Source organism: Sceloporus occidentalis, unplaced genomic scaffold (assembly GCF_023333645.1).
Source record: "Sceloporus occidentalis isolate IW3139 unplaced genomic scaffold, rSceOcc1.0.p SCAF_6, whole genome shotgun sequence".
In the NCBI taxonomy this organism is placed as follows: Eukaryota; Metazoa; Chordata; class Lepidosauria; order Squamata; family Phrynosomatidae; genus Sceloporus; species Sceloporus occidentalis.
Window position 1 is genome coordinate 90,683,115 of NW_028316986.1, and position 25,013 is coordinate 90,708,127.

General features: G+C 43.0%; 1 protein-coding gene across 1 annotated transcript in view; it reads left to right on the forward strand.

The window, feature by feature from the left end:
- Positions 1-24,184, forward strand: part of ALDH8A1 (aldehyde dehydrogenase 8 family member A1) — a 33,675-nt gene extending 9,491 nt beyond the window's left edge. The window contains exons 2-7 of the mRNA XM_089528466.1: positions 974-1,121; positions 2,991-3,146; positions 12,806-12,955; positions 14,127-14,383; positions 17,573-17,734; positions 23,064-24,184. Of these exons, the coding sequence (XP_089384592.1) occupies positions 974-1,121; positions 2,991-3,146; positions 12,806-12,955; positions 14,127-14,383; positions 17,573-17,734; positions 23,064-23,519 (1,329 nt within the window). The 3' untranslated portion in view covers positions 23,520-24,184. The remainder of the gene's footprint in view (positions 1-973; positions 1,122-2,990; positions 3,147-12,805; positions 12,956-14,126; positions 14,384-17,572; positions 17,735-23,063) is intronic.
- The last annotated feature ends 829 nt before the right edge of the window (positions 24,185-25,013 follow it).

Here is a 25,013-nt window from a genome sequence, read left to right on the forward strand (position 1 = left end):
AACAGATAAAATAAGTAAAAGAATAAATGTAAAATGTCTTCAGGAAGCTTAGACATGAAGGTGCCTGAACAGCAAAGTAAAAGAACAACAGCTCCGCAATGCCACCTAGAGGAACTAATTAGGAGTATTAAAAATCCAAAATCAAAACTCTATTTTAGGATAATATCTTTATTAAATTATTTTAAAAACACATTATAGTGTTCAAGTTTGAGAGGAGTCATCAGATCCTCCCCACAACAAGATGTGTAAAATACAGGGGAGTAAGGGTGGGAAAAGCAGGGGGGGAGGCAAAGGCAAATTTACTCTTAAAATTATTCTGACACCATTCGTCGCAGATTGTAATGGAAAAGAGTATTCAGATGGGGATGTGTCAGAGGAGACTTACGTTTGGACACAGCAAGAATGGCCACTACATTTGCTGAGAACAGATAAACAGAAGATTTGAGTCCTCTATCTTTACTGTGATTTTAAAGTCCAGCTGTGAACTACTGTATCTGGCTTGTCTGTATCCTGCTTGAAATTCATAGGCTCCTTGACAGGTGATCAGGGACTCCCTGAACCTTCTCTGTACAAACAAGTCTGGAGATGGTCTTAGATGTTGTACTAGGCAGAAAACATCAGTAAACTTGTAAAGTAATAAAATGGAAAAGAAGAGATCAAAGAATATATTATACAATGTTATCAGATTTGCTACAGTATTTCTTGGAATAGGTTACTGTGAAACACTCAGCCAGCCGTGCTTGATTTCTGGTTTTGAAAAAGATATGCCTGTCTGTGAAAAGATCATGCACTAATGCTGCAGATCATGCAACTGACTTTTAAATATGTCAGATATTGTTGTGGTTCATCAGGACAGTATAAATACATTCTACTTTTATAGAGATGTGTATTATTGTTATTGTTGTAACACATGCTCTAATTTACCTCTTGCAAATGAATCATGTAAAATGCATATGTTTATTTCTCCTCAAAGATAGAAGCTGCTGTCAAAGCTGCACAAAGTGCTTTCCCAGAATGGTCTTCCAAAAGTCCCCAGGAAAGATCAAAACTAATGAACAAGCTTGCAGATCTCATTGAAGAGGATCTGGAATCATTTGCACAAGCAGAATCCAAGGATCAAGGTAGATGCAAAACCCTATGTGGCATATATTCACAGACAGTGTAGGCTGAGATGCCTAAAGAGATGAAACTGAAGTTAACTGACTAAAGCATTGTATCTTTGGCATTGATACTGAGGTCTAGAATGAATAGTGTTTGTGTTTGTGGTGGTAGGCAATTCAACATTAGGTTTACATTCACATATGTTGATTGCAATGATGTTTACCTTTTATTTTCCAGTGAATGGCCATTCTTATCTCACTACTTGCTTTTGAGTTTGCATATTCAGTGCAAAATATTTACATGCTGTGATGGCTTGTGGCTTCCAGGTTGATGGGTGGTGTGCCCAGCGTTAGCTGAACTTGAAAGGAACTATCACAGGTGCTGAACATACTTAGGGTGTACAGTTCAGCACCTTGGAGAACTCCTTTCAGGACTGAATTAAAAGCCAGAATGAATCTGTCTCCTCACTGACATAGAGTCTCCAGCCACCATTGGCCACATACTTCATGAAGTGAAAAGAATCAAGGGGAAGGGGGAAGTAGTCACTTCTTATCAGTGTGACATTAGATGTCCTTCTACTTGATCCACCTTCTGTGAAGTCCCTCCTTCTGAACATTCCCATAAAAGTGAGGACACTTGTGTCATTTGATAAAAAGTGAAATTTACTCAGCCAAAAATGTTCTCAGCAGTAGTGGTGTGCTGAAGGGGGACTGAAATCATTCACACCACCACACAGAAGGCATGTGTTGCCAACCTTCCAAGTTGCCAGCTGGTGTGGGTACACACCAAACTCCATACTCATTTACAAAATGGCTCCTCAGAATTACTCAGTACATTGGGCGTGTGGGGAGCTTCCATTCCCATTTGTTAGGGGAAGTATACTACATGCATAAGAGCAGGCAGTTATGAACAATATTTAGAAGGGACTTCCAACAAAATTGCTATTAACCCCTATGTGGCCGCTTCAATTGGGATTACAAAATGGCTGCTCCAGACAAATGGGACAAAGGTCCAAAACACACTGCAGAAATAATCCCATTTGAGACCACTTTAACTGCCCTGTCTTAGTGCTAGGGAGTCCTAGGAATTGTAGTTTATTGTAGCATCAGAGCTCTCTGACAGAGAAGGCTCAATGTCTCACAAAACTACAGTTCCCAGAATTCCCTAGCATTAAACCAGGGCAGTTAAAGTGGTCTTAAACTAGATTATTTCTGCAGTGTGTTTTGGACTTCCATAATGTTATTACTTCAACAAAATAATTCAGGGAGAGTGGATTAATTTGCAAGAGATGGAAGTACAGGCACTAACCGGTCTATTTTAATTATTTTTTAAAAAATTAATCTTTATTATATTAAAAACCACATAAAGCACAAGCTACATATATACATAACATTACATTTAAATTATTTTGATTATGTAATCTTTGACATATATGAGATTTTTAAAAAGTGTACTCTAATCATATGCTTTTCTTTGGCAGGGATGGTGTGCTGCCAGATGTGACCTGCTTGTCTGTATCTATGCATGGGACTTTGGGGGGAGGGAGCAGGTACAGATTTCCAAATGTAACAAGAAGCTTGAAAGTTGAAGATACTACCCTTTTCTGCATTCACTTACAACTCTTTAATGCCTTCTCTTTTTGTATTGGCATTTCTTTTTGTTGAATTTTTTTTTTAACTTTATCTCCTTAATGAACATTTTAGGCTGTCTTCTCACCTCCTGCAAAAGCTGCCAAACATTTAGAATTTGCTTATTCATTCTTTGCCTCATGAAGTCAGTTCAGAAGTTTGTTTGTTTTTTTAAAAAAATAAAAACTTATATGTATTAAAAGGACACCAGTTACTAAGGCAAGTGTGTGACAATATGTGTTTAATATCTCTCTGTTTCAGGGAAAACTACAACATTTGCTAGAACAGTGGACATCCCCCGGGCAGTTTACAATTTTCGTTTCTTTTCATCATCCATCCTTCACCAAACAGCAGAATGTACACAGATGGACCATATGGGTTGCATGCATTATACTGAGAGAACACCGGTGGGAATTGGTAAGGTTTAAATTCCAAATAATAGAAATGTCAGTTTCTGACAAAAGCAGTATCTTCCGTTCCTATATCATGTTCTGTGTAATGTAGCTCTAGTATATACTACAGCATGCCTTGGTATAATGGAGAATAATGGAGTGAACATGTTCTCTTCATTGTTTTTTCAGCCAAATGTCAGGAGCCCTTTCACATTACCCAGTTATAGTGGTACGATTCTATTTCAGCTGCCATGGCAGCATCAAGTGGAATGCTGGGATCTGTAGTTTGGTGAGGCACTAGAACTCCCTGCTCTACTCCCCCTCCAAACTAGAAATCTCAGGTTTTCATAAGATGTTACCCTGAGAGTCAAAGTGGAATAGCTATAATTGTGTTGTGCCTGGAGAAAGGTGGTATAATAATAAATAGAGCATGAAAAATTGTAAAGTTAGAATGGAAAAGCCTGGGAATTGGCCTACTCTGAGGCCCCATTCTCACTCACGCATTTGCCCTGGATGGAACTGGGCAGTATGTCACTAACAGGATACTGGTCATTATTTTTTGTTTGTACTGTCTTCATATCATAGATTAAACTGAAAGGAAGGGAGGGAGGATGAATTCATAACACTGAAGTCATTAGGATTTCGAGTCACTTCACTTATTCGTTGTCCATTTGAAATATAGGTAAACCATTTACAAAGGTAATGTTTATTATACAGTACTCTGTAAAGTGTGCTGCATTCAACATACCACTAGGTGTCACCATTTCTTACAGAGTAAAGATGATGGTGGTGAGAATGACAATACAACTGGCATCATACACAATTAGTAATGTTTTCAAAGAGAGGTCATTTATTCCAGGAAAATAGTGCTTTAATCTCTCTGCTGTCTGCACTGCCAGCTCAGTTTCTGCCTGAATTCATACATATCTTTCTATAGGTATGTGCACATGTATGTACAGACACACACATTAATTCATTCATAAACCCATACACGCATGCGCACACACACACACACACACAGCGAGAGAAAGAGAGAGAGAGAGAGAGAGAGAGAGAGAGAGAGAGAGCCTAATCCTAGTCTCTTCATTCAGTGGTTTTATAAGGTTCTTATTTTAGTTGTGCTTCATTTATTCCATGTAGGATTATTTTTGTTATTTTCTTTACACATTTGCCCTCAGTTTATTACAACAGCAACCAGCAATAAAATGCTTCATTTCAGTATGTCTGCCCACTCTCCTACCAATTGAGCAGGAGTATATGGAACTGAAGAATAGCATTGCTGAAATTACTGTGAGTGTAAACTACTGCTATTTGAAAAGGAAGATGGCTTTGGAACACCATTATTTATTTATTTATTTATTTATTTATTTACTTACTTACTTACTTACTTACTTATACCCTGCTTTTCAGCCAAGGCTATCAGAGGAGCTTACAAATTGTTAATTAGACATTTCCCTGCCCTCAGGCTTACAATCTAAAGAGACAAGACACAAAAGGAGAAGGGAATGGCAGTGGGGAAGGGGGAAAGTCCAGCAGATCTTCTCTCCCTCTGATGCCTGGACCAGGGCAGATGGACTGGAGGGAGGGCCCTTCTTACTCTGATTAGGACCAGTTAGGGAAGGTATTGGCCTACCTTCTCTTCCCCTCAGAGGCCAGGATGGAGTCAGATGCCTTGTGGGGAGGCTCAGTTCCTTTAGGGAGGTCTGATAAACCTTGACTTGGTTTAAAGCTAATTAAGCAAACCTTCAGAACTGAGCAAACCTTCAGAATATACCATCAGAAGAGACCCAGTTTGAATGTCTGAATGATTATTTGGCTGGCTTTATTTTGATTAAGGATACAAATAATTGTGCTTCATGGCTAATGTTAATCTTTCAAGAGGTGAATGTCAGAATTAAAAGCTTAAGCCAGGACCTTACAGTGGCAAACTATTTGTGCAACAGTCCATTTTGGAGTGGTTTGGAACTTTCCACGCTTGGGCCAGCATGGCATAGTGGTTTGACTCTGGAGACAAGGATTTGATTCTCGTTTGTCCATGAAACCCACTGGGTGACCTTGAGCAAGTCACATGCTCTCAGCCTTAGGGGAAGGCAATGGCAAAGCTCCTCTGAACAAATCTTGCCAAGAAAGCTCTGTGATAGGGTCACCTTAGGGTCGTCATAAGTAGAAAACAAAGGCATACAACACACACATGCAAGTAGGCATCAGCAGCAGCTGAGGAGAAGGTCAGAGCCATGATAGAGGTGATTTTCCAAGATATTCCCCCAGAAGGGCCTTGCTTCTCTTCTCTTATTTATGTCTCACCTTTTTCCTGGCATGAGACCCATTCTTCACCACATTTACCTTCTTCATTTCCTGGCTGTCACTGCAAATTTTCCCTCCATGTTTGACATAAGCTTCTGCCACTCTGCAAAAGTTAAGCAGTATAACACCACTTTAACTTCCATGGCTCAATGCTGTGGAATTCTGAGATAGGTATCTTGGTGGGGCACCAGAGCTCTCTGGCAGGGAAGGCTAAATATCTCACAAAACTAAAAATCCCAGAATTCCATAGCATTGAACCATGGCAGTTAGTAGTGTCAAACTGCTTTGTTTCTGCAGTGTGGACACAGCCATAATTACCCTAGTGGAGATATAGTTTCTTCTTCGTGGTCTCTGCGAATCATACAAATGGGTTTCACTGCGCCTGCGCAGTGCTGCTCGGAACCTACTGGAATCACTGGGCAGAGTTTTACTCTGCAACATATTGAAACTTTTTGGCGGTAACTCCGCCCACCCGTTATAAGGCCCCTGCCTTCCCGCTCTTTTCCCCAGTTCCTTTTTTCCGCCGCGCTAGCTGCTTCAGAGGAACTTTCGCTTGCTTTGCTTGCTTGGAATCACTTTCGTTTTTGACCATTCTTTGTCTCCCGCCCCTGGTAACTTCGGACCTTCGGACTGCTGACTTCGTTTTTCGGATCTCCCATCGACTTGGCGACTTTGAAATGCCTGCGGCTTTCAAGAAGTGCGATATTTGCAAGGGCAAGATGCCCGTTCAGGACCCGCACTCCACCTGCTTGCTTTGCCTTGGTCCAAGCCACGATCCCAAGGCCTGCGCACTCTGCAGATCCCTCTCTTCCCAGGCCCGGAAAAACCGTGAGTCCCGGCTTACTTCGGCGATTGCCCTGGGGAAATTGCAAGAAAGGGGTCCGCGGTCTTCTTCTGTCCCGCCTCTGCCGCCCCCCGCTTCATCTTCTCGGGCAAGTGTCTCCAGCGTGGGATCGGGGAGAACCGCCGTCCCCAGCGTGGTGTGCGTCCCGGCCGGGACTCCTTCCACCACCTCCGATGTGGCCCGTGGCTCCAAATCGCCCAGTGCCACCGACAAACCCTCCAAGCGCCCCCATAAGCCATCGGGGACTGAGGGTACCGAACGGGCCTCCAAGCCAAAGGAGGGATCGGAGGGCCCCCGTTCCAAGGAGGCTCCCAAACCGGAGGTCCATCTCGCCTCGCCTTCGTCCTCCAAGGCATCCAAGGGATCACGGCATCCGATGCCTACCGAGCATACCGAACCGGTGCAAGGAACAAGGTCCCCGAGGCCTTCGTCATCGACACCGACTGCTGTCCTCCTGGACCTCCCGGACAACCCTTTCTTCCCATCGGAGGAGACTCCCAAGCCTGGGAAGAAGAGGCACCATGACAAGGCTGACCGTGATCCGGCCCCTAAAAAGGCCAAGCCCTCCAAGGATCGGCCCACCACCGACCCGCCGAGGGCAAAGGACAAGGAGCGCTCCCACTCCAGACAGGCCCGCGCCTCCGCCTTGCCAGCTCCATACCAGGAGCCGAAGCCGGTAGACCAGGGGACCCCTGTTACATCCCTGCCTCCCCCGGCCTTGGACTTCATCCACGGGACGGATGACGCCCCTCGCTCTCCTGATCATCGGTCTCCTTCCCATCCGGCGACCGATGATGAAGGTCACTCGGCTCACATACAGGGGATCCCGGACCTCTTCTACGACGTGCAGTCGCGCCGCTACTACATGTCGGTGCCGGAGGACAGAGCCCTGAGGGAGTTCACCAGACTGAACCCCCACCCCGTAGACCGAGCCGACCCGGCCAGATCGGTTCCCACCGTGTCGGTCTACGAGAGGACATCATCGCCGCCCCGTAGACGCGAGAGGTCGCCGTCTCCACTCCGTACTCGTGAGAGGTCGCCGTCCTCAACCCGCAGACGCTCCCGATCGTCACTGGACTTCGTCCGCCCGAGATCCCAGGTCAGGGTGACGGACCCCCTCTCCTCCGACCTGGATTCTGAGGACGAACCGCTGCCACCTTCGGAGGCACCCTCGGACGAGGATGTCCTCTCGGGTTCGGCCTCCCCTCAGAGGATGCACAACCCAGGGCCGTCTTCGCCGTCTGACGACGTCAGGGCCTTCACAGAGCACGTGGTCAGGATGTCACGGGCCCTCGACATCGAGCTCGCAGCCGCGGAGGACGACGCAGAGGACCCGGTCGAGCGTAGGGTGCATGGACGGGTCCCCACTCCGCCATGCCTTCCTCTCCTCCCCTCTCTCCAGACCATCGTAAAAAGGTCCTGGGATGCTCCGGCCGCCCTATCGGCACCCTCCCGCAAGGTCCAATCCCTCTACAGGGTCGCCCCGGCGAGTTGCTCCTGGTTGGCAGAACATCCCAGACCAAACTCGGCCATTGTGGAGGGGGCCCAGCACAGCTTCGTTCCGAAGCAGGCTACTTCCCCTGTCGACAAAGAGGCAAAGAAGATCGATGGACTGGCAAAAAAGGCTTATTCGGCTTCGGCTCTTGGGGTCAAGGCCGCCAACTACACCGCCTGCATGGGGGCCTACATTCAATCCCTCATGGAACGGATCTCTCCCATGGTTCCGGACGTCCCAGATGACATCCAGAGGCAGCTGGTGGAGATCAGAGACGAGGCGCACTCCATCGGAAGCTGGCTAATCACCACTTCCAGGAACATGGCGGACTGCTCCGGGAGGTCCATGTCAGCTGCCATGGCTCTTCGGCGCCACGCGTGGCTCAGGGCCTCTGACCTCAACCCGACGGTTAGAGCGGCCATTGAGGACATGCCGCTTGACGGGACCGGCCTCTTCCACGCCGAGACCGACGACCGCCTGAACCGCAAGTTCAGGATGAAGGCGGCGGCGAAGAAGCACGGCATGTCCTCAGCACCGGCTTCTCCGTTCCGGAAGCGACAGCGCCCGTGGCAGCCGCAAGGTCAGTCACAAGGGATCTTCTCCCGGGACCGACAGCCCCAGCACCAAGGCTCTCAGAGACAGCGCTTCCCTTCGCAGTCTTCCTCCTCCTCTGGCCGTCGCACCTTCCCGCCTCGGTACCGCAAGTCCCGCCGGCAGGATACTGACCAGGGGAAGAAGAGAGCCTGAAAGGATGCAGCGCGCTTCGTCTCCCCTTCACCCCTCTTCTTTTTGGACATCTTGAGGCCCTATTTTAACACCTGGGCCTCTATAACATTGGACTCGTGGGTTCTTAACATCGTCCGTAGGGGTTATGCCCTCGAGTTCCAAGAGCTCCCTCCAACTGGAGTCTTCATGTCCACTCCCCCCTCGGACACCCTTCTCGACGAAGTGCGCACCTTGCTTTGTAAGGGGGCAATCTCCCCTTTACCGCCCGACCAACATCCTCGGGCCTTTTTCTCCAGGTACTTCACCGTACCTAAAGCTGATGGGGGCGTTAGGCCCATCCTGGACTTGAGACAAGTGAACTTGTTTTTGAACTACCGTCGCTTCCGAATGGTAACCTTGGCCTCCATTCTGCCTCTCCTCCACCAGGGCCTGTGGTTCGCGACTGTCGACCTGAAGGACGCCTATTTCCACATCGGGATCCGAGAATCCCACCGGAGATTCCTCGCCTTCGCTGTCGGCTCCGACTCGTACCACTACAACGTGCTCCCGTTCGGCTTGGCCACGGCCCCACGAGTCTTCACGAAGTGCATGGCGCCGGTGGTGGCATACCTTCATCAGAAGGGCTTCATGGTTTTTCCCTACCTGGACGACTGGCTGTTTGCAGCCGAATCCCAGGAAGAGCTGCACGAGGCAGTCTCATTCGCCTTACACCTCTTCGACTCCCTTGGGCTGGTTGTCAACAGGGAAAAGTCCCACTTCACGCCGACCAGACAGGTCAAGTTCATCGGGGCCATCCTCGACTCCGAGAGCTGCCTAGCCTTCCTCCCTCCGGACCGGTTTCAGGCCCTGGCTACATCCCTCAGGCCGTGCATCTTACACAGAAGGATAAGAGCCAGAGACGTCCAAGTCGCCCTGGGCCACATGGCATCGACGACATTCGTCACCCCCTGGGCAAGACTGCGTCTTCGTCCTCTCCAATCCTGGTTCCTCTCCGTCTTCTCTCCGTTCACGGACCCACCTTCAAAGTGGCTCACGGTACCCAGACCTATAGCCGCTTCCCTCAGATGGTGGCTAGACGGCTCCAATGTCTGCACCGGGATGCCTTTCCATCAGCCTCAGTCACAGCTGACGCTGACAACCGATGCATCCCTGGAGGGATGGGGCGCCCACCTGCTCGACCTTGTCGTCAAGGACAGGTGGTCCGCACAAGACAAGCTCCTCCACATCAACGCTTTGGAGATGCTCGCAGTGGAGAAGGCTTTGAGGGCATTCGAGTTTGCTGTCTCAGGAAGAGTGGTCCTCCTGAGGACGGACAACACCACCGTAATGTACTACATCAACAAGCAAGGTGGTACCAAGTCCAGGACCCTGCTCGACCTCACGCTCCGCATCTGGAACTGGTGTATCCAAAGACGTGTCCTCCTCCAGGCGATTCACCTTCCCGGAGAGGACAACGAGCTGGCAGACCGCCTCAGCAGATCTCCATCGGTGTGCCACGAGTGGAGGCTCCATCCCGAGACGGTCAGCGACCTCTTCGATCGGTGGGGAACCCCCCGGATCGACCTCTTCGCGACCAGCTGGAACAGCCACTGTCCCCAGTTCTGCTCCAGGAAGCGATTCGACGGATACCTTGGAGACGCATTCGCTTTCCTCTGGACGGGGGAGCTCCTCTACGCCTTCCCGCCGTTCCCTCTCATCGTCAGGGTGGTGTCCAAAATGGCAACGGACCGCTCGCAGGCGATCCTGATCACCCCGTGGTGGCCGAGACAACCGTGGTTCGCATCCCTTCTCCACCTCTCCGGGAGATGCTTCCTCCGTCTCAACCCGCGTCCGGACCTGCTCTCGATCCAGGACGGACGAATTCTCCACCCGGACATCGAGAGCCTGCCGCTGGTGGCCTGGAAGATCCGGCCCTGACCGCCTTGCCGGAATCGGTTAGGACGGTGATCCTGGCTGCCAGAAAACCTTCCACCCAGCGTTCTTATGCCCTGAAATGGAGGAGATTTTGCCTCTTCCTTGACCAGAAGGGCTTGTCTCCTGCACAGGTTTCCACTCCAGTGGTGCTGGAGTTTTTGATGGCGCTTTTGGAGGGAGGGCTGTCCCTCACATCCATCAAAGGCTACCTTTCTGCCATTTGTGCAAAATATCAGTTCGGGGGGAGGGTGTCTTTCTTTAAGGATCCCTTGGTGAAGGGCTTTCTGAAGGGTTGTGCCAACCTATATCCTCCTGTGTCGGTACCAACACCGGCTTGGAGTTTGGAGTCGGTATTGTCCGCTCTCCAATCCAAGCCCTTTGAACCCATGGCCTCAGCGGACTTGAGACTGTTGACTTGGAAAACCGCTTTCCTTGTGGCCATCACCTCTGCCCGCCGTGCGGGCGAACTCTGTGCCTTAAGGAGGGACGAACCATTCCTGAGGTTCCACAAGGACAAGGTAGTCCTCCGTATGGACATCACCTTCTTGCCAAAGGTGGTGTCTGCTTTCCACATGTGCCAGGACATTGTGTTGCCCACTCTAGCATCCGATCCGACATCGGATGAGGAGCGACGCCTACACTCCCTTGATGTCAGGAGAGCGCTGGCGTTTTACCTGGACAGAACTGCTGCCTCCAGCCGGTCCGAGAGACTCTTTCAATGCTACTCGGAACCGAAGAAGGGGTTGCCCGTGTCTACGCAGAGGTTCTCCAAATGGGTGGCCAGTACCATCCACCTCTGCTATGAACTGCTGGGCAAACCTCTCCCTGGCAGGGTTCGGTCACATTCCACAAGAGCTGTGGCGGCATCCTCAGCATTCCTGTCTGGGATTCCTCTGGAGGATGTCTGTAAGGCTGCTGTCTGGTCCCAACCTCTCACTTTTATTAAACATTACAGGTTGGACACCAGGGCCATCCGAGACGCAGCTTTCGGGAGGGCTGTGTTGGTCTCAGGGTTGCATTGATTGCACTACTGATGTATTTGTGTTATACAGTTTACACTGTTTATACTGTTGAATGTTGATTTGCACAACTTCTATGGGATCGGTCTTGCATGACCTCTGCTCCCTTCTCAGGTTTAGCAAAGTTGTTGCTAATTTATCTGTGCATGAACAAAAGACTGACTCTTTATGGTTCAGGATGTTTATTTGTAATAAATATACCTTTGGTTTACCATAGCTTTGGTCTCAGGACACTCCCTCCGCCGCAGACCTTAGCTTGTCAGTCTAAACCCATTTGTATGATTCGCAGAGACCACGAAGAAGAAGGACAGGTTGCTTACCTGTAACAGTATTTCTTCGAGTGGTCATCTGCGAATACATACAAATCCCACCCGTCCGTCCCCTCAGTGTCCTGCTCTCATTGGCTCTCTCCATCGCCTGCTTGGCGGAAAAATTGCGGAACTGGGGAAAAGAGCGGGAAGGCAGGGGCCTTATAACGGGTGGGCGGAGTTACCGCCAAAAAGTTTCAATATGTTGCAGAGTAAAACTCTGCCCAGTGATTCCAGTAGGTTCCGAGCAGCACTGCGCAGGCGCAGTGAAACCCATTTGTATGTATTCGCAGATGACCACTCGAAGAAATACTGTTACAGGTAAGCAACCTGTCCATCTCTGCCTTAGAAGTTAAAAGTAGATATAAGCATGGAAACCTTAGCTTTTTGATGCATAACCTGAATTTGTGTTAACCCAAGGTTTTTAGATCTGGGAATTGTTTATTGGTTATATGAAAGAGATGCTATTTAAAGCACCCACTGTTTCCAGCAGAAGTCAAATGAAGAGATAATGAAGTACAGAAACATACGGTGGTGAGAACATCCCCACCAAATATGACTTGTGAAAAAGATTTTTCCACATAAATCTTTTAAAGAATGCTTTGAATTATAACACAAGTCATGCATTATAAACAGTTTTAGACCTAAATTGTTTCTGTCACAGAAAAGAATATTCACATGGACAAACATTTCTGATGTAGGATAGCAGCTGCAATGGGTCTTTGGCCTAGATCTATTCACTCCAGATGAGTGAAAAGCTCTCATTAGTCTCATTAGATAGGATCACTCACTGAAGAATTTGTGCAAGTGTTGTGACCACCATCCTCCAAATCCAACTTCTGCTTGTGCAGCAAGGTGATGGGTTCCTTATTAAATGAACACCAAGAATGTCAAGCTTTTCACATGATTTGACACAATAGGACCTTAGGTCTTGCCTGGAGATAGCTCTCTGGCTGCCAAGAGAGTGTCAGCTTTTTCATAAGTGCATTGCCTCTGTTGGAGCAATTGTATTTATTTATTTATTTATTTATTTATTTATTTATTTATTTAATCTTTATTTTTTGTCTTTTAAAGCTGGTTTAATTAGTCCGTGGAACTTACCCCTTTACTTGTTGACCTGGAAAATTGCTCCAGCCATTGCGTGTGGAAACACTATTATTGCTAAACCCAGTGAAATGACATCTGTCACTGCTTGGATGATGTGCAAACTTCTTAATAAAGCAGGTAATCCTGAAAAAGTGAGAAAATACATAGTGTAAAGATTTTCATGCTTGTGATTTTAAACCAATCTGTTAAATGTCATTATAATAATAAATAATAAAATTTTATTTGTAGCCCGCCTTTCCAGCGATCAAGGCGGGTAACAGCATATAAAAATTCTACAATATACAATCAATAAAATACACTATAAACATAAAACATCAACAACTACTATATACACTAACATCTCCAGCCAGCATAAAAGTGCAATAGAGAGGGGAGGGAGGGAGTATTTCGGGGTATTAGGGGTATGCCTGCTGGAACAGGTGTGTTTTAAGCCCCTTTTTAAATTGGTCCAGAGAGGTGGCCGAACGGAGGTTATAAGAAGTAACACAATAGAAGGGAAATATTTCAGTGTATTTCCCCCCTTAATTTTAGATCTGGATGGGAACTGTGACCCTCTAGATATTTATAGCCTATGACCCAGATATGTCCCCATCCATATGGAGAATGTGATAGAAATTATTGGAGCCTCAAGCTAAAAAATTACAGTTCTGCACCCCTTTTAGGTAGATACCCATTTTGATATCAGTCATAGCCCTTGCAGTGTATTATTGTTAGTAAAGGTTTATTCTTCATGTGTATACTGTATGTCAGAATTCAAAGACATAGACATGTTAGTCTGGAAAATCAGTACGCACAGGGATCCTGTAGTGCCTTTGAGACTAACCCAAAGAAAGACGTTGGTCGCATGAGCTTCCATAGACTTCAGCTTACTTCCTCACATGCTTCTGAGGAAGTAGGCTCAAGTCTACAAAAGCTCATGTTACCATCCTCTTTCTTTCAGTTAGTTTAAAAAGTGCCACAAGATCCCTTTCCATACATGTGTATATGTGGTTCATCATGACAACCAACATTAACAAGAATTATAACCTGCTCTTATATGAAAGAATTTTATTCTAATAATAGTAGTCAAGTGTAACCAGAAGTAAGGAAAGAACATCACACACAAGCAGTGTTCTCTCTACTTATATAACCACTGGTGTTAACTACTTCATGGGAACATGTTTCCAGGTTTACAAAGGGAAGTAATCCCAACTGCTTTCAATGGGCCTTAGCATCTCACTATGTGTGTACAGGACTCTGCATCCTGAGTGTACTATATGACTATGTTTTGTGTGTCTGTTCTTATGAGGGTTTCCACCGGGTGTTGTAAATATTGTATTTGGGAGCGGTCCCAAAGCTGGAGATGCTCTCGTTTCTCATCCTGCGGTATCACTGATTTCCTTCACTGGAAGCACACTCACTGGTCAGCGCATCATTGAAAGGAGTGCTCCATATTGTAAGAAGCTCTCCTTGGAGCTTGGAGGCAAGAATCCAGCAATCATCTTTGAAGATGCCAATTTGGATGAATGTGTTCCTGCCACTGTAAGATCCAGCTTTGCTAATCAGGTATGGACAAGTGGGTGGACAAATCCCCTTTCCTTTACTCAGGAAGTTTGTTTCTCTGCTTGTGAAACTCAGAAGCATGCATACCTTCATAACTTAATTAAACCTCATCAGTGGCTGAGGGAGTTGGTATGAACTGGATTCAAGACATCTATTCAAAATGGTGCTATTTCTGAATTAGTATTATGTCATTAATATTCCGTCTTACCACAATTAATGTAATGATAGTGAATGAGCAACCAACCTTATAGGTAAGCCACCATGTGATATCCTGATATATGGTGGGCCATAAATATTTTAATAAATTTAATTCAAACAATTAATATCTATATTGTTAGCTAGTTCTTTCTAAGATTTTTTTCAGAGCATGATGTGTTTGGTATAATTTTCCCCCCTAGTTTACAGTTGTGATATGATGGTGAGGTACAGTCATGCATCATGCTAGCCACACATCAAGATGAGTGCCAAAATTAAAGCAGCTTTGTTGATCCACATGAATGTATCAATTCTAGCAGTTTTCATTTCCATGTGTGCAGCTTTTGTACATGAAATAGATCTTAATTGTACATCCAGGTTTACCCCCCCCCACCACCACCACAAATACTACAGGAGTGTATCCACACTGCAGAAATAAAGCAGTTTGACTCCACTTTAACTGCCATGACTCTGTCCTGCAGAATCCTTGTATTTTTTGCTTGATGAGACACCAGCGCTCTCTGATAAACAAGGCTGAATATCCCACCAAACTGCAAATCCCAGGATTCCACAGGATAGAGCCATGACAGGTAAAGTGGTATCAGACTCCTTTATTTCTGCAGTGTCCAAGAGCTGTGGGATAGTTCACAATACTGTGTCATAAGTGGCAAACCCCAGAGCCAATGTGAGGATTGCAGCTAAGCTCCAAGGAAGTGGTGGCAAATGAGTTATCATCCCTGCCAGTCAAAATGGCTTGGTCCTGTACCTGGCTCCACTATGCTACTGCTAGTTGTTAAACCAAGCAAAGGCATCCAATATACCAAAGAGCTTGAGTAGGCTTTCTTTGGAATTATGCAACTGGGCAGCCCCCACACAGAAGACTCTAGAGGTGCTTAGGTGTGCTTGGTGGTCAGAAGACCTATGTTTCTCTCTATCTCCTACTCATCTTCTCTTTTTATCTTTCACACACAAACACATGGGGGTGGGGCACTAATTTTTTCCCCAGGGAACCTTAGTAATTATCAGCTACATGTACACACAGACACGTGCACACTATTCCCGAGTCTTTATAATTTCAAAACTTTTCAGCATCTCATGTCAGAGGTTTTGAAGCTTACAAAGGTGTAAGAACTGATATTGCCATTCTGTGAGAATGTTCTCTGTAGGCTGTGGATGTGTAGCATTCTTTTATTAAACAAAGGGTGATTAATTTATTTGTACACTCCTGTGATATTTTGAAAATTACATGTTGATTTTATGCAGCATGAGTGAATTTTAATAGCACCTTCAACAAGTACACTGGAATGACAATGAACACCTTCATGTTGTAATCAGCTGGTGTGCTAAATAGAAGACTCCCCACATGCAGATGCTGTTAGTCATCTGGGATGCTAGATAATTTGAATGACGGGGATGGCACAGTTTTTCAGCTGGCTGGACATTACAAGCTGATCAAGCATGTATTCAGAGCTGACTAACTGAGAACTTCATTGGCAGTGCTTTTGAGCAATTATTCAGGAAATGCAGTGTCTGCATGTCACCCACATGGCAGCAGCACAAGCCAAAAGAGTCCAAAACCTCCAAATGGCACTGAAAAAAATAGAATTTTGATGAAAAGATAAATTTGCATATAAAATGCCTGACACATTTTGGGAAGACTTTCTATGTTTGGGGCACAAACATAAAATTTTCCTCTTGAGACACACCTCTTCCAGATGGAAAAAATGTATCTTCAATATGGTTGTACCAAAATGCAATGAGGTTTTTAAAGAAAGGGGTTTTAAGAAGGTACTGCTTCTATCCACTTTTTATTATTTTTAATTGTATGTTTTAAATTGTTTTGGTAAATTGTATGTTTAACTGTGGTTTAATGGGTTTTGTTTTTTGCCGATACATGTGTTCTTTTTCATTTGTAAGCTACCTTGAGTCCTGATTTTGGGGGGAAAGCATGTTATAAATAAAAGTAATGTGATGAACACAATGACAATTCATATAGTTCTAGATTCCAGGATCATTGGAGAATTTTGCCTTTTGTTTTTGCTTCCTTGTGTCTGGAGCTGTCCTCCTCTTTCCTTTTCTTTAGCTGGTAAGGGGGCAGATGTTTACGATTTGTTCCAAATTTCTGTGTCACAAATGACAGAGCTCATCAGCAATCTGTCATATTCTTGGAACCTAAATTATTATAAGCCAAGGAACTGTGGGAGCACTGTCTTTTACGCAAGTGCTATGCTGCCTGGTACCTACTGTGCAATCGTTTCATTTTTTTGCAGGAAAAAAGGGCTAAACAAACCATGGAACTTTGTTCCATGATTTATTTAATGACCTGTCTTAATGTAGCCATTGCTGCTCTGTCTTTTCCCCACTGACAAGAAGCCAAAGAGAAAATGCAAAACTTATTCTGTGTTCCCACTCCCTGGCTTATGGTGCAGGGAAAGCCAGAAAAGTAATTGATACCATTTGAGACAACATGATAAACGAAACATGGAGGAGAAGAAGAAGAAGAATCTTTATTATGGTCAGAGAGCAACACAAACACGGAGAAGGGTTCCATGGTTTGTTTAGCAGCTGCTACTGCTGTAAAAGGGAACTATTGGGTAGCACAGCCCACTACACTGGTCATAATAAAGCAAGGTTACTACAGTTCTCTAACTTATCATTATGTCTGAACACAATATACCAATATGCACATCCACCAATACACTTCTGGTTCAACATGTTCACCAGCGTACCTGTTTCAGACAGAGATCTCTGGCTGACTCAAATGTATCATGTGAATTACCTTATATTTCATCAACATCAAATGCCTTGCAGTGAATGTGCCAAACATTTTTATTGTGATCTACTGTGTTTGAGTTGGTGTGAAATGAAAATCTACAGAGCTTGACATGTGATAACTGTTACAATGTCTAGATCTCTTTGATTTTTTAAAAAAATTACAGTAGTACTAACCTATGAATGATTTCCCTGTCCTTCTCATCTATTTCTTTGCCCCATCAGGGTGAGATATGCCTGTGCACCAGCAGAATCTTTGTTCAGAGGAGCATTTACAAAGAATTTTTGAGAAGATTTGTGGAAGCTGTCAAAAAGTGGAGAGTTGGAAGTCCCTCAGATTCCACAGTTGACATGGGAGCACTGATAAGTAAAGAACATTTAGCAAAGGTAAACAAAAAAGAAATGATTTGGGGTCAAATCTTGCACTTAGTACATTCACCAGGACATGTTTTTCTTGATGACTTGAGAAGCAAAATGATTAGAATCACCAAACTTTAAAACAGGACACTCAAGACAGCAGGAAGTTTATAGATAAAAGCTAGCATATATATAGTGGATAATGTCAATGAAAAATACAGAGATTTTGTACTCATTGAACATATAGACAAAATGCTTTTAAGCTTCATCAACCTAAATGATATGAAGATGTGTCATTTTAAAACAACAACAACAACAACAACAACAACAACAATTTGGACAAGTCCTTAGTTTCTTTTATCCCATTTGAGAAGAAAGTACTTCAGAACATGAGAGAGTGTTTTTCTTACATTGCTGTACTTCCAGCAGACTATGTGAAAGTCCAAGAAGAAATTAATCACACACCAAAACAGGGCTTCTTGCTAATCACAGGTGACTGGAATGCAAAAATAGGAATCAGAACAAAATCAAATATGATAGGAAAATTTGGCCTGGGTTAAAGAAATGAGGCAAAAACAGACTGATGGAATTATGCAAGGCCAGTACCATATATACTCAACTATAAGATGACCCCATGTATAAGTCAAGGGCAGGTTTGGGGGCTACAATTATGGATTTTGATATGACCTGAAGATAAGTCAAGGGTAAAACTTAGGGAAATGTAACAAAGGATCTAAAGAATGAAGCAAAGGAAAACAATGTCCAAAGAACTTGCAAAATTCCAGCAGGCATAACTGTTTGTACTCATACTAAAGGCTGGATGGATGAGAGAATAGACTGGATTCAGTGCTTCCATAACAGATTACGCTCTTGTCTTTCACCAGGGATGGTTCCTTTTTTAAAAAAAGAGTTAAAGTACAGTACTTACATTGACCCATGGATAAGTCGACCCTGATTTTTGGAGTCAATTTTTAGACTAAAATTTCTAGGCTTATACATGAGTATATACAGTTATTGTTCATTGCAAATGACCCATCCTTCAAGCAACCCATGAAGTGATAGCATACATGGACATTGCTAAATGGCCAATACAAAAATCAAATAGACTGCATAACTGAAAGCAAAAGATGTAGAAGCTCAATTCTCTCTGCAGAAATAATGTCAGGAGCATATTGTGGCATAGACCATGAACTACTAATAGCAAAAGTTAGACTAAAGCTAAAGGAAAACATGAAACCAACCATCATGCTGAAATACAACCTGAAGAAAATCACTATAGAATTTAACAATATGGTGAAAAACAAATTTGTACTATTAAGCACAATTAACTAGGAGCTAGAGGAACTCTGAACTGAAGCCAGGCACATTTATTGAGGAGAAAAGCAGAAAGACACTGTCCATAACCAAAAAGAAAGATCAGTCTCAATGGATGACAGATGAATCTCTACAAGCAGTTAAGGACAGAAGACAAGCAAAAAAGAAAGGTGACAGAACCAAAACACTGAATCAACTGTTCAACCCTTCATATGCAGGGATACGGAGAACTACTATAATAATCAATGCAGTGAAACAAAGAATACTGCTATTTTATAATCAGCAAGGGAAGACATTACACAACTGAGTAGAAATAAAAAAACAATGGAAACAATACACAGGAGAACTGTATAAAAGAGATGAAAGGATGACAGATTCATTTAAAGAAGAACCATATGAATATGAACCTTCCACTTTAAAAAGTGAAGTGAGAGCTGCATTCTGAGTACTTATTTCTTAGATTGTACACCATAGGCAGGTTTACTCTTTTATATTTATTGTTTTATGTACAGCGCTGTGCAAATCTACAGCGATATATATATATATATATATATATATATATGAAAGAAATAAGTCACAAGAAACTGATGGCATACTAATAGAGCTTATCCAAGCTATAGAGACAGAATCTATGCTAGTTCAAACTAAAACCTGTCAGCAAATATGGGAAACAAAACAATGGGCCACAGAGGGAAATGCTCAATATATATTTCATTCCCCAAGAAAGGGGACAAAAGGGATTGCAGTAATCATAGGACCATTTCATTAATTTCCCACACAAGTAAAGTGATGCTCAAAATTCTATAACAAAGGCTCTTACTGTATCTTAGCTGGATTCAGGAAAGAAAGAGGCACTGAGAATCATATTGCAAACATATACTGGATAATGGAGCTTATCAAAGAATTCTAAAAGAAAATCAGCTTGGGCTTTATTGACTATAGCAAAGCCTTTGATTGTATAGATTACAAAAAGCTATGGATCACTCTGAAAGAAGTAGGTGGGCTACAACATTTGATTGCCCTGATGCATAACCTGAACTCAGGACAAAAGGCTACCGTTGAGACAGAATATGGAATGGTTTCCAATTGGCAAGGGGGTCAGGCAAGCCTGCATTTTATCACTCTATTTATGTTGGGTGCAGAAAATATCATACATAAAACAGTATTAGATTCAGAAGAAAGAGGTGTGAAAATTGGAGGAAAAAACATCAACAATATGATATGACAATGACATCATACTACTAGCATAAGATAAGCAAAGATCTGGAAGGATTATTGAAGAAAGTCAAGGCAGAAATTGTAATAGCAAGTTTGCAGCTGAACATTAAGAAAACAAAAATAATGACCACAGACAATTTGCATAACTTTAAAGTAGACAATGAAGACACTGAAATAGTTCTACGGACACTGTGAACTGCTAAAAAGACCAATAAACAGGCCCTACTGCAAATCAGGCCTGAACGCTCCCTAGAAGCCAAGATGATTAAACTGAGGTTGTTGTACTTTAGCCGAATCATGAAAATAAATGACTTACTAGAAAATATGATAATCCTTGGGAATGTGGAGGGCAATAGGAAAGGAGATAAACTGCATGGCCCTGAGTCTGTAAGACCTAAGCAGGGAGGTTGAGGAGAATGTGTGACTTTAGATCTCATTCACAGGGTTGCCATGAGTTGAAGTCAGTATGAAAGTAGTTAACAAAAACTTCCACAGGCATCCTGAAGCAAGTGAAGTATAGGGCTTTGAACAGCTTCAGAACCCAGGGCTCCTGAAATGAAACTCCGCAACTGTCAGAACTGCATGCCATTTTCATCATTCAGCTGATAGTAGAGTTTTCTTAGAAATGTTGAGGCTGAGGTGGACTAGATATCTACTTCAATAAAATTGTAAGGAGGCTGAGAATTCAGATGTTCTTACTTTAACGCTTTAAAAAAGTCTTGCTGCTCTCCAGAATTCCATAGCTACTTCTGACTTTCTGTGCTGTCCTGTGTCCTTTTCATGCTACACAATTTTAGTCCTATGATTTAATTTTAACAGCCATGGCTGCATCCTATGGACTCCTGGGATTTCTAGTATGGTAAGGCACTAGAGCAGCTCTTGGGCTGAGAATTTTAAATATCCTACACTGCCTACCTCAGGATTTAGGATGTTGCTATGATAGTTAAAGAGGACTCAAAATGCAGTAATTGTATAGGATGAAAGGATCTTCTGGAAGAGGACTGAGGCTTGCAGAATGTGCTGTACTGTCTATTTGTGTTATGTTTGTTTTTAACAGTTATGTTTTCTAACTGGTTTTAATTTTTAGGATAATTTAATGATATTGTTGTGCTTGTAGTGTTTTTTCTTTATATCTTTTCTAACTGTTGTAAGCCCCATTGAGTTGCAGACTGGGAAAGCTGTGGGAAATACTAATACAACAACAACATCACATCTTCAAGTTCCCTCTCTATCTTAGGCTGGGGGAGAAGAATTGTCTCTGTAGTCCCTGAGAGCTGAACTTAAAAACAAAACAAAAACAGCCACCAAACCTAACAGAGCTTCCTTAAAAATCCCCCCTAGTGACAAGTTTAAATTAGAAATGTTGGGCCATATCCAATGTCACTTGAATAGATTTCCCCTTTCTCCTTGTCACTCCTCCACGCCCACCACCCATCTGCTCTTGGAGTCCTCCCAACCCTCTAAAGCAGATTTTGGGGATGAGGTGGAAAATACAATGAGCTACAAGGACTGGGGCATCCATTCTGCCAGCTTTGTCCATCCTGATAGCAGATGGACACAGTTGGAAGCAGCATGTTTCCTCTTGCAAGGTTGCATTTCGTACATGTTAGTAAAGAGAATACTGCAAACCACATCTGTAAGCATGAAACAAAAAGGAGACATGCTCTACACACTGAAAGATACTCATCTGTTTATTCCTTTCAAAAGCTCAATGTGTTTCAACTTGGATAAGAAAGGACCTTCTTCAGGGGCTAAAAGCAGAACACAAATATAAATCTATTTAAAATATTTAAAAAGACAGGACAAGACTAAATTAGCCATATCCTATTAAAAACATAAGAGCACATTACTTTTCATATCAAAAACATATATACCACATGGATTCTAAAACTGAAATTCCCAGTGCCATCAGGTCTGAATTAAGATTTAGATTTACAGTCTTCAATATAAACACACTATAGAATGGTTATAGCAGAATATCATTAGTAAACTGAGTAATTACTGGGATAGATTGCATCAGATATCCTGATGACAGATTTTAGCATATATTATTAGTTTTTCCTTTTTATCTGGAATATGTATAAATCTGTATGGAATATGTAAAAATACAATATCTGTAATATGCATAAATAACAAAAACTGCAGACTCTGTTCTTTTAATACTTTATGGTCTGGCTTTTGGAGAGTGTTGTTTCAACTCCTAGGATTTATTGTTTAATCAACTTGTGTTTTAGCTAAGGTCTTTTAAACTTATGTTTGTCTGTTAATTGTTGTTGTTTCCTGCCTCGGTCGGTGGGGAGAGGAAGGTGAGAAATAATAATAATAATAATAATAATAATAATAATAATAAATAATTTGATATAATAATTTGATATAATATGTTTTTGATATAAAAATAATGCAATCCTATGTATTTTAATGTGATATGATTAATTTAATGTTGTCCTGTCTTTTTTAATATTTAAAATAGATTTGTATTGGTCTTCTGCTTTTAGGCCCTTTCTTTAACAGGTTGAAATGTGTTGGGCCTTTTAAAGTAATAAACACTTGACTATCTTTCAGATGGAACTTGTCTCCTTTTTGTTTTTTGCCTTTCATATATAATGATAGCACTAATGTGGGGGGAAAATCCCAAATGACAGTATCAAATTTAGAGATGCCTAGGAATTTTCCACCACTGTGATACAGGAAATATCAACCATATCCTCATTATTTACAGAGTTGCTAGAAGTCCTGATTTAGTCCTGATTTCTTTGTAAACCACTTATGAATAATGAGAAATTGCAGCTTTTTAAATATGTATTTTTGTTGTTGGTCTTCCCCTTAGGTAAAGAGCTACATTAAAAAAGCACAGGTAGAAGGGGCTAAGATCCTGTGTGGTGAAGGAATCGATGTCTTGGTGCTTCCTACAAGAAATCAGAATGGTTATTTCTTGCTTCCAACTGTTATTACTGAAATTGGTGATGACTCGTGTTGCATGCAGGATGAGATCTTTGGTCCTGTAACGTGTGTCACACCATTTGACACAGAGGATGAAGTGATTAAAAGAGCCAATGGAGTCCAGTATGGCCTGGCTGCCACTGTTTGGTCAAGCAATGTGGGGCGGGCTCATCGTGTAGCTAAGAAACTTCAATCAGGGTTGGTATGGACCAATTGCTGGCTTATCAGAGACCTCAATTTGCCCTTTGGGGGTATGAAAGCCTCTGGGATAGGCAGAGAGGGAGCAAAGGATTCCTATGAGTTTTTCACAGAGGTGAAAACTATTACTATAAAACACACTTAAATGTATTGATAGAAATACTTGAGAAATACTTAAGTAATAAGAAATAAGACAAGTAGGTACTACACAAAGCCACGGTTTGTTAATAAGTGTATATTCAAAAATATTCTTGTCACATGGTAATTTTTGTGCAAAAAGGTTTGCACTTCCTATGAGTGAGTGCCTTCTTTGGGTGACATTGAAGCCAAGTACATTTTCATGTGTCTTGGCCATTAAATCAGCATTTTAGCTCTACTTCTATTACATTTGTATTAATATCTCCCACCCTCTCCGTTATATATTTGAAGGAGATAATAGGAAGAATAAAATGTGTGCAAATACACCCTCACATATGCATACAACAAGGCCACTAATTTCAAGTTCCATTCCCATCGCAAACGGTATGTGGGGAAAAAAACTTATTGTGACTCAGATGTTTTACACAGCTTGTAATGTTTGTCCATATGACTAGTAGAATATTGTTCTTGTAAGCAAGAAGATTTGACTTGACATTTTAACTCAGCAATGGCATTAATTTGTGACCTCTCAGTCTTTCTCTAACTAGTGTAATATTACTAAAGCACTTTTGCACTGTGACCATAATGCCAAAATAATAATAAAGAAGGGTCTTCTGTTGTTGAGTTTTAAATCCCTGCATGGGCTGGCCCCTCCTTATTTATCAAACCTTTTTTCTCACCTTCTCACTCGTCCCTCCATTTTGGTAGTCAAGGTATGCTGTCTCAGCCTAGGATTTTCACTGCCCTGTCCCGGATTCATCCCTTTTCACTTGCTGCCCCTCACTCCTGGAACCTCCTTCCCCTATGAGAAGCACAGCTCATCACTTCTTTAACTAGTTTCAAAACTGAGTTGAAGACTATACTGTTCAGGGAAGCGTTCTCAGGCATTGCATCATTGTTATCTGATGTTATTTCAAATTGTTGTCTACCCTATGTTATTGAATGTTAACATGAATTAATATGTATTTAATCATTTCTGTAGAATGTATGCCATAGGCAGATTTATTTTATCTGTTTTAATTGTATGTACAGCACTGTGTAAATTTACAGTGCTATATAAATAATAATAATAATGATAATGATAATGATAATAATAATAAGGCTCAGTGGAAACTGGTGAAAGTAAATTTTTGGAGTGTTGTGTGAGTCTAATGTCACACGTGATCAATGGGAGGGCGAGGTGGAAGAACACAAGAGAAGGGAAAGGATGGAAAATCTGGGGTATTGCAAGAGAGTTTGGATACAAACCTGGGAATATGGTGATAAAATCAAAACAAAAGTAACAGGGAACTCTCAATGACTGTAGAGACAGGATGAACAGCATTAGCAGAAAAGTTTCCCATGTGCCCCAGTCACCTGCTCCAGATGAGAACTGGAGGGGACCCTCTTGAGCAGATCATAGTCGGTGATGGTGAGGAATGGGGAAGGCAGTGGGGAAGAAAAGGAAAACAAATTCTTTTTAAAAATGTTTATTGAAGATTCATATAAAAAACACAAAAAG